Source organism: Labeo rohita, chromosome 6 (genome assembly GCF_022985175.1).
Source record: "Labeo rohita strain BAU-BD-2019 chromosome 6, IGBB_LRoh.1.0, whole genome shotgun sequence".
NCBI lineage: Eukaryota > Metazoa > Chordata > Actinopteri > Cypriniformes > Cyprinidae > Labeo > Labeo rohita.
This window is the reverse complement of record NC_066874.1, coordinates 18,517,644-18,534,830: the sequence shown is the minus strand read 5'-3', so window position 1 is coordinate 18,534,830 and position 17,187 is coordinate 18,517,644. Positions and strand designations below refer to the sequence as shown.

The following is a 17,187-nucleotide window of genomic DNA, read 5'->3' as shown; positions in this document are numbered from 1 at the left end:
ACTTATTGTGACCATGTAGTTACATTTTATTGTTTAATTGAATCAGTTTAACTTTTTTACATTCCAAAATTCCTTTCATGGTATCCACCCAAATTAGGTAAAATGGTTTACCCAAAAATGAAAATTCTTTCATTAATTACTTACCATCATGTTGTTACAAGCTTGTTAGCCCTTTGTTCAGCTTCAGAACACAAATTAAGATATTTTTGATGAAATCTGAGAGCTTTCTGACCCTGCATAGACAGCAATGCAACTAAAACATTCAAACGGCCCAGAAAGGTAGCAAAGACATTGTTAAAATGATGTCTGTGTGACATCAGTGTCGTGGTACTGACACGGAAGAGAAGAAATTGTTGAATAAAGTTGCTATTTTTGTTTTCTTTGCGCATAAAAAGATTTGCGTAGCTTCATAACATTACGCTTGAACCACTGATGTCACATGGACTATTTTAATGATGTCCTTACTACCATTTCAGTTTCGTTGCTGTCTATGTAGGGTCAGAGAGCTCTCAGATTTAATCAGAAATATGTAAATTTGTGTTCTGTAGATGAACAATGGTTTGGAACAACATGAGCGTAATTGACAGAATTTTCATTTTGGGTGAACCTTCACTTTAAGATTTGCTGTACAGTGGTTGTGGTGTATCTTTATGCTTCTTATGATTTCTGTATGTGTGTCAGTCTTCAGTGATGAAGAGTTCCACAGGATTTATTGAAGGTTTGACTCGGCCCTATGTCTACAACATGCTCCTAATGCCTGGGGAGGTAAAGTCCTTCAACGTGAGGTTCAGACCCATCGCCAATCACAGTGTCTCTTCTCTGCTAGTTGTCAGGTAAGCTTAGTTTGGCAAAATGAATGCTGGAAATAGAATGGTGTGAGAGTACCATTGTACATAATTACTTTTGTCATGTTTGCACAGGAACAACTTGACAGTAGTAGACTTGATCATGGTTCATGGTCAAGGCACCACAGAGAGTCTGAGATTGGCTGGTAAAGCCCCAGGTCTCGGCAGCTCTCTGAGGTTTAAACTTACTGAGGCATTTCTTAAAGACTGTTCAGAAGGTAAGTGTCAGAATCAAATCTGAGATGTTTTCATTGCTATAAACTAGAGATTCTGTACCATTCTGTTCGCATACTACTTATGCTGATTGAATGTCTGTGGTTCTCATTTCTTCAAGCTAAAGCCAAGGAACCAAACTTCACTCTTCGAAGGACTTTCAGGCTGGAGAACACAGGGCTTCTCCCAATTCACATTCGATCTATGGAGATCAGTGGCAATGCATGTGAGGGTTATGGCTTCAAAGTTCTCAACTGTGAAGAATTTGCACTCAAACCAAACACTTCAAAAGACCTCGTCATACTGTAAGTGATTTCATTATTACTTTGCTAACAGAGTACCAGTGCAGCACAGTGAGGTTTTCTGATATACACTATTGGTAAGATGCTTAACTTTTTTCTATCTTGTGAATTCATGCAGGTTTACACCAGATTTCACATCATCCAGAGTGATCCGAGAGCTGAAGTTGGTGACTGCGGGGGGTTCAGTGTTTGTGTTTGTGCTAAATGCGTCATTGCCATATCACATGCTGGCAGTGTGTGCTGAGACCCTTCCCCGACCCAACTGGGAGCTTGAGCTCTACATCATCGTCTCCCTCATTATGAGGTCAGATTTCTCATATCTGATCATCGCTAAAAAAAAGTCTAAACCCTGTCTTACAAACTTTGCACAAGCAAAACAATGCCTTTATACAACACACAATTATGTTTTTTGAATCTGATGTTTTGAATTGACTGTTCATGAAAAAAAGACTAAAGAAAGTTGCGTTAAAGTAATTTTTGTTATAGATATATATTATGTAAATTGTGCATTTGTGATGCATTAGTAATATTTTTCCAATTCTTTTTCATGTATAATATTGCTGTATGTTTTTAACACATGGGATTAATAAATTGTTTGTCTTTCTATCCGTGTATGAATAACAGTATGATATTTCTGTAGCTCCATGTTCCTGCTGGTCATCGCTACTGCCTATCTGGAGGCCCAGGGAATATGGGAGCCTTTCAAACGACGGCTGTCTGTGGAATCCAACTCTCCCATGGAGACTGGAAAACCATTTGATCTCAGGGAAATTGTACGAATTCAAAGTGATGCTAAGTGAGTGAGGATTTTTGCCTTATTTTCCTCTTCTTCTAATCCACACTTTATGTAAGATGTTTTACGAAATACATTTGATCTGTTGCAGCTTGAATGACTTTGCCGACTCAAACCAGAACTCGACAAGAGGAATGTACGGGTCAAGCAGCGGCGGCGGGCGATCTGGGGGTCGGCAGGGTGGTCCGCACTCCAGCAGTTCCAACAGCAATGGTGTTCTGCCAGACAGCAAGCCCAGATCTGGTTCAGGCCGCTCTGGATCTATGCAATCCTCCTCCAGCTTTCCTCTCAATAAAGATAGTGGCCAAGGACTCAGCCAGCTGACCAATCGAAAAGCCCGGAGTTCCAAACAGCAGCAGCAGGGCTCAGGCCTCCTGGAGGACCTCCCGAGCTCAGGACCCTCACAGTCCAACAACACAAGGGCCAACAGTACAGAAGAACAGGATTTCAACCGGCTTCTGGCAGCCATGGATAAAGACCTCGACAGGCCTGAGTCTCCTGCCATTAACGTGTCTTCAGAACACAATTCACAACAGTCTTCACAAAACAAAGGTAAAATATTACAATATGTGACCCTGGACCACAAAACCAGTCATAAGGGTCAATTTGGTCATGGAATAAAGTTTTCCATTGATGTATAGTTTGTTAGGATAGTACAATATTTGGCTGAAAATATGGAATCTGAGGGTGCAAAAAAAATCAAAATTGTCCAAATAAGGTTCTATCAAATGCATAACTTAATTTTTAATTAGTAATTTGATGCACTTACAGTAGGAATTTTACAAAACATATTCATGGAACATGATATTTACTTAATATCCTAATGATTTTTGCCATAAAAATCCATAATTTTGACCCATACAATGCATTTTTGGCTATTGCTACAAATATACCCGTGCTACTTAAGACTCGTTTTGTGGTCCTAGTCATGTATATAAACATAACAGTATAGAGTAACTTTTGCTAGTTGGGGTAATTTACGAAATGCATAATATAATTTCTGTTAAATTACTTGTTTTTCAGTGCTCGAATCAAAAGGGAAAGTGAAGAAAACAAAAGCTCTTAAAAAGAAAGAGGAGAAAGAAAGGAAATCAAAGGGAAAGACTCAAGGAGAAGAATTAAAAGAGCCACTGGCAGACAATGATGACAGCTCCTCTACTACCACAGAGACCTCTAACCCAGACATGGAGGCCAATATTAAAGAGGTACAAACTCGTGAAACATAATAGACCCACCAGAGCAGTTCCCAAAACAAATTTGCTCTAAAATGTACATTCTAAATGCACTGCAATTTTGTCTTGTTAACCAGGAGCCAGTGAAAGTGAAAGGAAAATCGATGTCAGTGGACAGTGGAAAAGAAAGAGAAGAAATTACTCCCTCCCCTACTAAACCAAAAGCTAAGAAACAACCAACTACAAAGAAGGAGAACCAAGTGGAAAAGTCTAGGTTTGTTCAGAGCTCGGTCATTAAAGGTGACGTGTTATTTCTGTGTCACTAGTGTTAAGGCCTTGATACTCATGGTGAAGAGGTAGGATATGTCCGCATTGCAATGCATCACTCTACTGGTAGCTGCGCTTAGATGAATAATTAAATATGTGCTGCACGCAGTCCTCTCAATAATACAACAAACACCACAAAAATGACAGCAGTGAGAAAAGAGAAGTTAGGAAAGCATCTGATCATAGGGATGTGGATATGTTTTCACCAGCTCTGCAATTTAGCATTCCAGTCAAGTCTTGTTTACTTATATAATGCTTTAATAAAAATGGCTTCAAAACTGCTTTACAGTATTAAAGAGGTAGTTCATTCAAAAATGAAAAATCTGGCATTGATTACTCACCTTTGTGTTGTTCCAAACCTGTAAGATCTTCATCCATCTTCGGAACACAAATTAAAGAAGTCCACTTCAAGAACAAAAATGTACAGATAATATAGTCACCCCCTTGTCATCCAAGATGTTCATGTCTTTGTTTCTTCAGTCAGAAAAAAACACTTCAGGATTTTTCTCTATATAATGGACTGCTTTGGTGCCCCGACTTTAAACTTCCAAAATGCAGTTTAAATGTGGCTTCAAACAATCCCAGATGCGGTTGTAAATGATCCCAGCTGAGGAAGAAGGGTCTTATCTAGCGAAATGATTAGTTATTTTCATTAAAAAATACAATTTATATACTTTTTAAATGTCAAACGCTCATCTTGTCTTGTCTTGCTCTGCCTCAGCTGTTGTTTTCCGGTTCATGACAGTTAGGGTATGTCAGAAAATTCCATCTCATGTTCTCCCTCAACTTCAAAATTGCCCTATATCGCTGTTTTACCTTTTTTGTTAAGGGTGTTTGATCTTCTTTGCATATTCACTTTGCATGACTGGGTCAGTACTTCTGCAGCGATGTAGATTTTTGAAGTTGAGGAAGAAAATATGATTGGAGTTTTTTAATATACCCTAACTGTCTTGAACCAGAATACACAGAGTTCAGGCAGAGCAAGACCAGAGGAGCGTTTGAGATTAAAAAGTGTTTACATTTTATTTTTTAAGAAAAATAATCGATTGTTTCGCTAGATAAGTCCCTTCTTCCTTGGCTGGGATCATTTACAGCCTCATTTGGGATCGTTTGAAGCCGCATTTAAACTGCATTTTGGAAGTTCAAAATCGGGGCATCATATCAGTCCATTATATGGAGAAAAATGCTGAAATGTTTTCCTCAAAAAACACAATTTCTTTACGACTGAAAAAAGAAAGACATGAACATCTTGAATGACAAGGGGGTGAGTACATTATCTGTACATTTTTGCTCCTTTAAGAGCTCTGTTGATGTTGATTGGACTCCAGATGAAATTCATTTTTGACAGGGTTTATTCATTCTTCAAATGGGGTCTTTTTTTGATTTTATTTGAGTGACCTAAAGTGCTGCTAGTGAGACAGAAATTAAACACTTCATCTTTAAAGGCCTTGAAGTTTCCACTGAACCATTCTAGAATGGTGAATCATCACTGCATCAGACTACATACGTGATCTTCACCATCTCCATTGCTACTTTCTTTTTGAATCTTAGTTTAATGTCAGTGTCTTCATTTTTTTCTTTATAGCTCTCTAGAACTCCCTTACGTCACTCCCCTGGAAAAACAGGATAAGCAGCGCAAGACCTTCACCAAAACCCTGGCCAATACAGGAATTCACAGTGTCCCCAAACCACGAGCTCTGAGCAAAAGTAAGTGTCAGATTTCAGCTTTTCCACCCAAATTTTCAATCTCTAACTGTAGAAACCATTTTTAAACCACTTTTGTCTGCCCGAGTAGTTGGTGGAAAGATGAGTGATGACCGGCCATCTCCACTTGGAAAGTTTGTGGTTAATGGCTCCATGCAGGAACTGGGTCATAGCAGCGGATCAGAAGGAGAGAAGGAGTCCCCTCCACCGGAATGGGATGTTCCTCTCAACAAAACTGTCAACCGTAAGCAAGCCTAACGTGGACTCCATTATGAGTCAGTTTGTTACTTTATACACTCTTATCCAAGTATCTAAACATTAGTGGCGTATGTTTTCTTAGCAGCAGACAGTCTACAGCAGATATCTATGCAGACCATGCATGCAGACCCCTTCCTGAAAGGCCCCAGTTCAGTCATGTCCAGAACCTGTTCACCACCCCCGACCTCCCCTAGCCTGGTGCCTCGTGGAAGCTACGGCAACGTGCCCCACACTAACAGGTAACTTAAACAGCTGTGTGCTGTTAAAGTGCACATAATAATAGAACACGTTAGGGTAGGATTGCCAACACTTGGCCATCACCAAATGTGAGTAAAAATCAGTATTGGCAAGTGTATGAAAAAATCTTGGCTGGTAACTTTATTCTAATGATGCCTAAGAATGTAATCTGATGCGGTGCGTGTTTCAAAATAAAGCGCTGTGATCTTTTCATGTGAATACTGCTTCACAGTAAATGCTGCTCCAGACAGAATACATGTCTGCAAGTGCTGAGTGTGAGTTTGAGTCACTTTTAACAGGATCATGAACTGTCTTTTTTATCATTTAAATTTTATACTGTTCTCTGAGGTCCCCTTATAAACTTATTAAAGGGGTGCTATTATGCTTTTTCACTTTTTGAATTTTAGTCAGTGTGTGGTGTGTATCTTTGGGCATAAAAAAGATCTGCAAAGTTACAAATCTCAAAGTCCACTCCAAAGGGAGATATTTCGTTTTTAAAAAATGTCTTGCCATAAACTACAACAAACGGCTTCTTTGGACTACAACGTTTGTTTTCCGCATGCAATAATGTCACAACACGGTCCATTAGAATATCATTAAATTAAATCCCGCCTATGGAAATTAACGCGCCGTGTGCAGTGTGTGGTAAGAGATTTCTTCATCATACAGTGTAGATAGCTACACTTATAACCCAAGTGTTTTTTAAAATGCATAAACTTGCACTAGAATAGGTTAGGCTGCTTTTAGCCTTATGCTGGAGCTGGTTTCGGGCAATGAAACTGTCAAATTAGCACGATAATATCATGTATCTGTGATCTCGCAGACTGAGGATGGGACCAACACTACCGTAGCGTATTATTTACTCACCCTCCATTCATCCTAGGAGTACATCACTTCCTTTTCTCAGACAAATGCAATCAGAGTCTAATAAAGTGCATCCATCCATAATAAAAAGTGCCTCACACGGCTCCCGGGGTCTCCTGTAGCGAAACAATGTGTTTTTGTAAGAAAAATATCCATATTTAAAACGTAAGATTCACTATTAATCTAGCTTGCGCAAACTGCTTTGACAAGGGGCGTGGCAGTACTGAAACACCATCTAAGCTGTTCGCCAATCGCACAGCACTGGGATAGATAACCAATTATAACACATTTCCTTTTTTCGGAAGAGTGGCCTTCATTAAACCCGGAACTAATCAAGCTATTTGTGCCAGGCTGGGAGAAAGGTATTGTAATGATGTAAATTATGTGAAAAATAATGCGTTTTTCGAACCACCAACCATTAGAGCATGTTCTAGTACACCCCCAAAACAAAATCAAGACTTTGAAAAAGAGCATAATAGGACCCCTTTAAGCAAAAAACATGATTTAGAAGTAACAGGTTTATTTTCTATCATCAGAGAGCTCTTTTTGATTAGGCGTTTCAGATTGTAGACTCGGTAAGTAAGCACCCACAGCTATGATTGGCTAGCAGTTGCGTATGTTTGACAGCCAACATTCCTAATAGGTGGATGCTGTTGTGATTTAGGTTAAAAACACAGTTATACTCAGTACAAATACTCACGTGATCTGTATTGAAGCAATAGTGACCACAAAATAAAAACAGGTACTTGCACTTGTGTGGTGCGACATGATTGTCGGATTCAATATCGTTGGCACAGCATTGTCTTATAGGTTCAATTTTTCTGAAAATCTGCATCAGATTGTTGCTTGTTTGTAAACGAATCTGTGGTAAAATGAAGTGAATCAAGGACCATGTTTTTACTGACACAGTCTGGAACTTTATTAAAAATAAAGTTTGTCCACTCTTTTCGAACGTTGGGATCAGAAGGAAGGCACTGCAAAGACTGTATTTTTCTACAGCTTATTACTGCATAGTGCGTCGTTTGGTTTCTGAGTAGACCTGTGTTTGCCTCTCTCATTAGTTACATTACATGTGCGAATTGGTGGGCGGGGCTAAACAGGCAGCGACGTGGAAGCAGGCGTTGATCATCTGCGGAGGCAGTGCTTAGCCACATTATTACATCGTGGAGTGGCACATTTCACAGCCTGTCGTTTTGGCATATTGGCTTCAATATGAGCTGATTTTAGACTAACAAGAAAGTTGAGTTCTGAAACTTGCAAGATGCTTTTGAACTTCCAGAACAAAAATGTACAGATAATGGACCCTTGTCACCCAAGATGTTCATGCCTTTCAGTTGTAAAGAAATTGTTTTTTAAGGAAAGCATTTCAGGATTTCTCTCCATATAAGGGATTTCTGTGGTGCCTCTGAGTTTGAACTTCCAAAATGTAGTTTAAATGCAGCTTCAAAGGGCTCTAAATGATCCCAGCCAAGGAAGAAAGGTCTCATCTAGCGAAATGATCAGTTATTTTCTAAAAAAAAAATTAGTTTATATACTTTTTAACCTCAAATGCTTGTCTTGTCTAGCTCTCCGATGTAGGACGATTTTGAAGTTGGAGGAGAAAATAAGATGGGAGTTTTCAACATACCCTAACTGTGATGAACCGGAATACACAAAGTTCACACAGAGCTAGACAAGACGAGTGTTTGAGGTTAAAAATTATATAAATTGTCAGTTTCTTTTTTAGAAAATAACCGATCAGTTCACTAAATAAACTGCATAGAAGTCCATTATATGGTAAGAAATCCTGAAATGTTTTCCTCAGACAATTTCTTTACAACTGAAGAAAGACATGAACATCTTGCATGACAAAGGGGGTGAGTACATGATCTGTACATTTTTGTTACTTTTTACATTGTGTGTAAAAATTAATTGCGAATAAAAGGTGATGGAAACACATTTTGCGAATAATTTCCTCCACACGCACCAAAAACAAAATCATGTAGCTTAACACTGTGGGACGGGATAACTTGACTAACCAGCTGACCAATCTTATTGCACAGCATCTAAAATGTTATGGTCATTCTAAACTGGCTGAGCAAAGTCTGTTGTTAAAGTATTTGTGTGTAATTGCCTCCCAGAACTGTCTTACAAGACTGTGTTCCCAAACAGCAGGCATCTGCCTCCGAAAGCAGTGACCACATTTATTGTTTTTCGTGTGCTCTCTCTGAGGCGCAATTAATTTATTATGTATGAAAATTAGATTCTGTGGCTTCTCTTACTTGTCTTAGTGATATTTAATGCCAGTTAATCAGGAAGTGATGATTTTGTCCCCTGGCACATTGGATGGAAACGGTGCTTATTCGCAAATGTTTTATATGATATTCCAGTTTTGCGTGTTAGATTCTCAAGTTTGAATGGAAACCCGGCTAATGAGTGACATTTTTTCTTGTACATTTTATAGTGAGGCTATTTCAAAGAAGGCTCCTGGGAATAAGCTCACCAAGTCGGCCTCTCTGCCTGGTCAAAATGGAAATCCAACTTTTGCAGCTGTAGCTGCTGGCTATGACAAAAGCCCTGGTGAGTTTACTTGTTAAATATAAAGATGATGAAGAATATGGATAAACTTGTAGTGGCGTTGTAGTGGTTACCGATCACCTTTATTTTAACACTGATATTTATTTTTAAAGTGTCCCTTGCCACAGATTTCGAAGTAAATGTTATACAAGTGGAGTGTTGTTGTTTTTACAGGTGGCAGTGGCTCAGCTAGTAAAGCTGACGGTCTGGGGAAGGTGACACTGTCTCACATGACATCAGTGGAGAGTGATGGATCTGACAGGTGCGGTGGCTTCATAATGAAACATCACTTAACCTTCTGTCTCATCTGTTTTTACAAATAGATTTATAATGTCATTGTCCATCTTTTAGCTCTGGACTGTGGAGCCCAATTGACACCACCAGCAGCCCCAGCTTTGGACCGGTTAATGCTTTCTCTGCTTTTGGACCCAATAACCCACTTAACCTTTCTGGAGGTATGCATTTGTTTAATAAAATGGAAAAATATCAGTGTGCATCAGTTGTATCTAATAACACGGTTATTCTCTGTATTAGTTTTCAGAGGCATGACTGTTCCCAAGAATTCAGAGCCCCAACAGAGTTGGCCTGACTACACTCCAGTGTCCCCGTCCATCTGGGATACTGAGCCTGGTAATTCCTGGGCTACCAGCACCGGATCTCCAGCAACTCCAACAACTGTAAGATATCGCTTGATTGTTACGTTCTCATGCCTCATTCAGATGGACATATGTGATCACAAAGCCAACATTTAAAGGGATAGTTCATCCAAAAATTAAAATCTGTCATTAATTACTCACCCTCATGTTGTTCCAAAACCGCAAGACCTTCATACATCTGCCAAACATAAATTAAGATATTTTTGATGAAATCCAAGAGCTTTCTGACCCTGCGTAGACAGCAAAGCAATTGACAGTTGACGAAATTGTTGAATAAAGTCTTTTTTTTTTTTTTTTTTTACTTTACACACAAAAAGTATTCTCATAGATTCATAACATTGTGATTGAACCACTGATGTCACATGGACTATTTTACCAATGTCTTTACTATGTTTCTGGGCCTGGGAACATTTCAGTTGCTGTTTGTGCAGGGTGAAAAAGCTCTCGGATTTCATCAAAAATCTCATAATTTTTGTTCGAAAGATGAATGAAGGTCTTATGGGTTTGGAATGAGTAATTAATGACTGAATTTAAATTTTTGGGTGAATTATCCCTTTTACATGTTTCGGATTAACTGCACATGAGTACTGACAAATTCTATTTTAATATGGCTGCAAACTAAGTTTCATGTTAACACAGGTGGCAACTGCACTTTACTTAAAGTGACACATAACTCAGTACCATTTGGGGTAGATCAGATTCCATGACTGCACTGCATTCATGTATATAAACGTAGTTCTGCAGGATATATGATAATGATCATCTTTCTTTTTCTGCTTATCTTTAGTCCATTTTGGGGAGTGCGCGCAGTCCCTGGTCCTTCAACAGGTCCATCTGGTCCACTGGCACTGACTCCACCCTGCACTCCTTCAGCCCTCCAACATCCTCCGCTCTCCCTGATTTGGTCAGCCACACTGCACCGCCCACACCTGCCCCTAACGACATAGGCCGCACCTACAACCCCTGGAGCATGGGGTGGTCTCCCTCTCTCAATCGCTGGAACTCGGAGCCCTGGCCTAACAGCCCCGACAACAACAATGGCATCTGAGACACAACAGCCCCACTGAGCAACAAAAAAATGCAGTGGTTTCTAATCGTATTTTATTTTTCCTGGTTGAACAGTATGTTGTATGCCAAGATCTTTTTAATGATTGGAAAAAAAATCTTGAATTGTAATGCTTCAAATGTCCACTGGAAACCCAGTGTTGCATTTACAAGTTCCCCTCAAAATTCAATCCTATTTATTTTTAGTGGGGTGTCATAAAATGCCTTAAGTTCAATTTTAACGATTGAAGACCTTGGCTCAATGCTATTGGCCTTGTAGGGGTGTTTTTTCCTTTACGATTTTAGAGATTCCCTGTTTTGAGTAACACTGCATTTAAATTAAAAGTATATGGTTCAGTATTACTGTATTAAAATGCAAGATGCAGTGTTACTCAACCTTAAAATAAGCACTTTGCATAAAAAATCCACTCCTACAATGCTGTCATTTTGGTTTAGGATGATTTCATTCATTTTAGAGCGTTTTCTGGCCACACTTGATGGTTGATTTAACATTCGGAAAGATAAGTGGTTGCTAAGACTGCAGTTACCACACTGATTTGAACCCCTCCGAGTCAAAGCCAAATCGTAAATGCATTAAGGATTTAGATTTTGTTCTTATTTTATTTTAATTGCCCTCCGCTTAAAGTGAAAATCTTAATTTGCTGAAATTGGCTTTTAATTTGAGGGAGCTTAAAGAACTTGAAGTATGTTCTGTACATCATTCATTTGTTCGAGAGTGAATGTTTGGTCACATTGGTTGAAATAAACATATCAGGCTGGAATATTGACTTCTCATTTTATTTCTGCCTAAATTTAAACTCGATTGAAGGGATGGTTTACCCAAAAATGAAAATTCTGTCACAACACATGAGGTAAGAAATTGTTGAATAAAGTTATTTTTGTTTTCTCTACACACAAAAAGTATTCTCGTAACATCATAAAATTACGGTTGAACCACTGATTTTACATGGACTAATTTTAAAGATGTCCTTACTTCCTTTCTGGGTCTTCAAAGTGTCAGTTGTGTTGGTGTCTAAGCAGGGTCAGAAAGATCTCGGATTTCACCCGAATTTGTGTTCTGAAGATGAATGAAGATCTCGGATTTGGAACGACATGAGGGTGAGTAATAAATGACAGATTTTTCATTTTTGGGTGAATTTATTCCTTAAAATATCCCTTTAACAGAACAGTGTGCTACATTTGATGGAAATCTTGTACAAATCAATTGCAAGTATTTCTAGGCTATCTGAAAAGATTTTTTCAGCATCAAGCTGAACTTTTTAAGATCACATGTGTTCATCACAAAGGCAAGATGGTCTTTCTTCAGCGTATTGGCTGCGTCCACAACCATCATCCCTCGTCCCAGTTGACCTTCTACCTCCACACGTACAGCGCACTTTAAACTCTCTGTAATTACACTGCTGTCCAAGCAAGCTGCCACAGCAAAGGCGTCGTAGGGTACAAACCCATTCCCAAAGAGCACATCTTTGTTGATGTTGCGAGGTTCTCTAGAGTAGGCCCAGCACTTGGAGGTTATCTTCTTCAAAAATCGAGCAGCTGCTGTATCCTGATTGACCATCTCATCAAAACACTCCTGGAAAAATAAAGCACGCAAGTTAGTATATTCACGTGGGAATTGATTTTGCTCACAACGGGCAGCTCTTACCCAGGATAGTTTGTTTCTGCAAGTGAACTCCCATGTTGCGATGTGTGTTGGGCAGGTGTATTCCTCCAAAACTATATAAGCTGATTCAGCGTCCATTCTAAAATTAAACTCCGCAGATGGTATCAGATTTCCCTTGCCTGGAAAATGAACAGTGGTCAGATGAAGCTGTGTCCTGACTGGGGTACGTGTCCTGACCTGTGCTGATTTTGGTACTGCCTTGGTTTATATGTAATGCTATAATCACTTATATAAAAAAAGCACAATTTGCTGCTAACGTTTTATGGTGGCCAGCTTTGGTACAGCAGGTCATTTTCTTACCTTCCATGTTACCGCCCATAATGTACAGGTCCTTGAGTTTCTGAGGGAAGGTGGGATCTAATCTAACAGCCAAAGCCAAGTTAGTGAGTGGACCAAGGGCTATGAGCGATACCTGTGTATGAGTAAACAAACATTACTCTGCAAGTGCATTCTATTGTCAACCACAAGATGGCAGCACAAAATTCAGCAGGGAAACAAACATTGTTCTCACTCCAAGGTCCCCCTTTTGTCAAATATTAGAATGCCCTCTTAAGACATTTTTGACACATTTGCTGTTATGACAAAGCTGCTCATTTTCAATTTTCAAAAAAGAAAAAAAAAAAAAATTAATGAATAAAAACTAGGAGTGCTAATACCCTACAACAACAAATAATTTTCATTAAAAAAACACATTTTAAAATACCAGAATTGCAAGGAATACCAGTTTCCACCACTGAATAAAAAATAAATGTAACTGCAACTGATTTTTTTCCCCTCAGAATTGCAATACAAACCAACAATTCAGACTTTTTTCTAATCAGAATTGCAAGTGTACATCTCACAATTATGACTTTATAACACACAATTGGGAGTTATCAGGTCAGAATTGTGAGATGTAACTCATAATGATTGTCTTCTGGACAACTGTATAACTGTTATAAGATATAAATTCCTAAATTAGAATAAAACTCTAAAGCCTAATGCCCCCTAGAACTGCAGCCTTGATAGGCTTGTCAAGCAAAATCAATTCAAGAATTTGGGTGAACTTCACAAGGAATGGACTGAGGCTGGGGTCAAGGCATCAAGAGCCACCACACACAGACGTGTCAAGGAATTTGGCTACAGTTGTTGTATTCCTTTTGTTAAGCAACTCCTGAACCACAGACAATGTCAGAGGTGTCTTACCTGGGCTAAGGAGAAGAAGAAATGGACTGTTGCCCAGTGGTCCAAAGTCCTCTTTTCAGATGAGAGCAAGTTTTGCATTTCACTTGGAAACCAAGGTCCTAGAGTCTGGAGGAAGGGTGGAGAAGCTCAAAGCCCAAGTTTCTTGAAGTCCAGTGTTAAGTTTCCACAGTCTGTGATGATTTGCGGTGCAATGTCATCTGCTGGTGTTGGTCCACTGTGTTTTTTTGAAAACTAAAGTGAGTGCACCTGTTTACCAAGAAATTTTAGAGCACTTCATGCTTCCTTCTGCTGACCAGCTTTTTAAAGAAGCTGACTTCATTTTCCAGCAGGATTTGGCACCTGCCCACACTGCCAAAAGTAGTAAATGAACATACTTTCCAGAAGGCCAACAATTCACTAAACATGTTTTTATTGGTCTTATGATGTATTCTAATTTGTTGAGATCATCAAAGCCAAAATCATCACAATTAAAAGAACCAAAGACTTAAACTACTTCAGTCTGTGTGCACTGAATTTATTTAATACACGAGTTTCACAATTTGAGTTGAATTACTGAAATAAATGAACTTTTCCCCAACATTCTAATTTGAGATGCACCTGTAAACTGTGTAAAAAAAATTGCGGGAAAAAAGTCAGAATTGTGAGATCGCATATGCGAGAAAGTTTACAATTTATAACTCAGTTGTGAGTTTATATCACGCAATTCTAAGAAAAAAAATGGTTTATATCTTGCAATTGTGACTTTATAACTCGCAATTGAGTTTAAATCTAAATTCTGACAAAAAAAAAATCAGAATTGCAAGATGTAAACTCGTTGTGAGAAAAAAGTCTGAATAAAAAGAAAAAAACCCTCACAATTACTTTTTTTTTTTTTTTTTATTCAGTGGTGGAAACGTGCTTCAATGCTATTAGGGTACTAGGATGTCTTTATTTAATTTTCTTCTAATCTCTACATGGAAATAAACTCCATAGTGCCAAAAAATGGAGATTTATTCGTGAACATATGAACAGACAGTTAATTATCTTAAAGCAAGCAAAATAATGCATAGGTTGATCAAAAATGTTACCTCTAAGTTATGCTTGAAGGGTTCTTTAATATTTTTAATCACTTTTTTTAAAATCAATATTCTAGAAGAAAAACAGAGATATTAAACCGTAATTGCTCACGTCTCCTGGGTTTTCATTCACCAGTCTCATCATGGCATGAACAGCGTTCTCTTTTTGTATCTGCTCTTTCCAAATCTCAGAGTTCTCCAGAACATCTCCAAGTCCATCTGTGCCAAAGTGATCTTTAAATCCTTTCACAGGTCCAATTAGAGGACAAGCAGCCCCTTTGAAAACTGGAATCTAAGTGCAAACAATAGAATACAATGCAATCTTTGCATTCAAAATCAATTTAGTTCTTTACAATAGTATTGGTACTGCTATAATTGCACTGACCTGGGTTTGTTGACAGACTGTCAGAACCCGCATCACATTCTGACATACATTGTCCACATCAGTGTTTCCAAAGCAGCAGGTGATGCCCAACACTTTCACAGCAGGAGCTGCGAGAGCAACTATAATAGCCACAGCATCATCAATGCCACAGTCTGTGTCGATTAGCAGCAGCTTCTGAGCCATGCTGGTTAGATTCTGGAAAAATCAGTCTGGTAAGGAGGACACTTAATCATATACAACAAGGAATACAAGTTTGAGGTGTTAACTGTGGCATTTAGTAACTGATAGTTAATTTGTAACCAACTCAGTAATTGGTTGCACAATTTGTTCTAAAGGTGAAATAGCAAGTAGGTAATAAACTCTCTATAAAGCAATGCGTTATCAAGTTAACATGACTTGACAAAAGTAAAAGATTTGCAAGATGTGCATACAAAAATGCTAAGAACAGTCGACAACAATAAATGACCATAAAAATAAATTTTCTAATAAATTCTGCAAAGGTCTATGCTGTGCTTTGTAGTTTTATATTTTTGCATAGTTACCTGAGAGTGAGTGTGTGTGTGTGTATATACATACGTATGTATGTATGCATGCATACTATATATATATATATATATATATATTCTGCAAAGGCCTATGCTGTGCTTTGTAGTTTTATATTTTTGCATAGTTACCTGAGAGTGAGTGTGTGTGTGTGTATATACATACGTATGTATGTATGCATGCATACTATATATATATATATATATATATTCTGCAAAGGCCTATGCTGTGCTTTGTAGTTTTATATTTTTGCATAGTTACCTGAGAGTGAGTGAGTGAGTGTGTTTGTGTGTGTGTGTATACATATGTATGTATGCATGCATGCATACTATATATATATATATATATATATATATATATAATGTATGTGTGTGTGTATATATATATATATGTGTGTATATGTGTGTATATGTATATATGTATGTATATGTGTGTGTGTATGTATGAATGCATACTATATATGTATATATATATATATATGTATGTGTGTGTATGTATGTATGCATGCATACTCTATATATATATATATGTGTGTGTGTGTGTGTGTGTGTATGTATGCATGCATACTATATACACACACACATATATATGTATATATATATATATATATATATGTGTGTGTGTGTGTGTATGTACGTATATATATGTATGTATATGTGTGTGTGTGTGTGTATGTGTGTGTGTATGTATGTATGCATACTATATATATATATATATATGTGTGTGTGTGTGTGTGTGTGTGTGTGTATGTATGTATGTATGCATGCATTCTATCTCTCTCTCTCTCTCTCTCTCTCTCTCTATATATACGTATATATATGTATATGTGTGTGTATGTATGTATGCATGCATACTATATATATATAGGTATATATAGGTATATATATACACACATATACACACACACACACACACACACACGCACTCACTCACTCACTCACTCACTCACTCTCAGGTAACTATGCAAAAATATAAAACTACAAAACACAGCATAGGCCTTTGCAGAATTGACAGGGAAAACATTTTCAATAAATCGTTTCATCATTGAATAACGCTTCAGTTTTTAGCCATACTTCATAAACTCGTTTTACTGTTGCTTACCTACCCCTGTCTTGCACCTGCTTTCGTTCAGTTCATTGACTGGGTTCGGTCCACTTTCAAGACAACCACGCTCTACTTTCTCTGAAAGATTTTAACAACGAAGGGGAACTATCTCTTAGTCCATCTTTATTTAAAAAAAATGTCAGACATAACATTAAATGTTTTATACAGATATTCTTAAAATATTTATCCAGTATTATGTTACACTGTTATATAATACCGCTTAAATTCGATTTAAGAAACATTTCCATTTTGTATGTCGT

General features: G+C 38.0%; 2 protein-coding genes across 4 annotated transcripts in view; one reads left to right on the top strand and one right to left on the bottom strand.

Annotated features, from left to right (window-relative positions):
* Positions 1-11,753, top strand: part of tmem131 (transmembrane protein 131) — a 42,807-nt gene extending 31,054 nt beyond the window's left edge. Inside the window, exons 26-41 of one of the 2 annotated variants that reach the window (XM_051112035.1) lie at positions 682-833; positions 921-1,063; positions 1,180-1,363; positions 1,479-1,664; positions 2,001-2,156; positions 2,245-2,705; positions 3,177-3,358; positions 3,463-3,599; positions 5,238-5,359; positions 5,448-5,600; positions 5,700-5,853; positions 9,159-9,274; positions 9,446-9,533; positions 9,623-9,726; positions 9,806-9,948; positions 10,715-11,753. In XM_051112035.1, coding sequence (XP_050967992.1) covers positions 682-833; positions 921-1,063; positions 1,180-1,363; positions 1,479-1,664; positions 2,001-2,156; positions 2,245-2,705; positions 3,177-3,358; positions 3,463-3,599; positions 5,238-5,359; positions 5,448-5,600; positions 5,700-5,853; positions 9,159-9,274; positions 9,446-9,533; positions 9,623-9,726; positions 9,806-9,948; positions 10,715-10,975 — 2,742 coding nt within the window. In that variant the 3' untranslated portion in view covers positions 10,976-11,753. Of the gene's footprint in view, positions 1-681; positions 834-920; positions 1,064-1,179; positions 1,364-1,478; positions 1,665-2,000; positions 2,157-2,244; positions 2,706-3,176; positions 3,359-3,462; positions 3,600-5,237; positions 5,360-5,447; positions 5,601-5,696; positions 5,854-9,158; positions 9,275-9,445; positions 9,534-9,622; positions 9,727-9,805; positions 9,949-10,714 lie in introns of both variants that reach the window. The other variant, XM_051112034.1, reaches the window with a different exon arrangement.
* Positions 11,754-11,813: 60 nt separating this feature from the next.
* si:ch211-201h21.5 (uncharacterized protein LOC555526 homolog) lies at positions 11,814-16,989 on the bottom strand. 2 transcript variants are annotated; one of them, XM_051112036.1, is made up of 6 exons: positions 16,929-16,989; positions 15,281-15,475; positions 15,008-15,187; positions 12,956-13,067; positions 12,638-12,774; positions 11,814-12,565 (listed from the first exon to the last, which is right to left on the bottom strand). In XM_051112036.1, the coding sequence occupies exons 2-6, from the start codon at positions 15,461-15,463 to the stop codon at positions 12,209-12,211; spliced, it is 969 nt and encodes a 322-aa protein (XP_050967993.1). In that variant the 5' UTR covers positions 15,464-15,475; positions 16,929-16,989; the 3' UTR covers positions 11,814-12,208. The 2 variants fall into 2 exon arrangements, with proteins under 2 accessions (XP_050967993.1, XP_050967994.1); XM_051112037.1 differs by having other exon boundaries at positions 16,925-16,974.
* Positions 16,990-17,187: the final 198 nt, after the last annotated feature.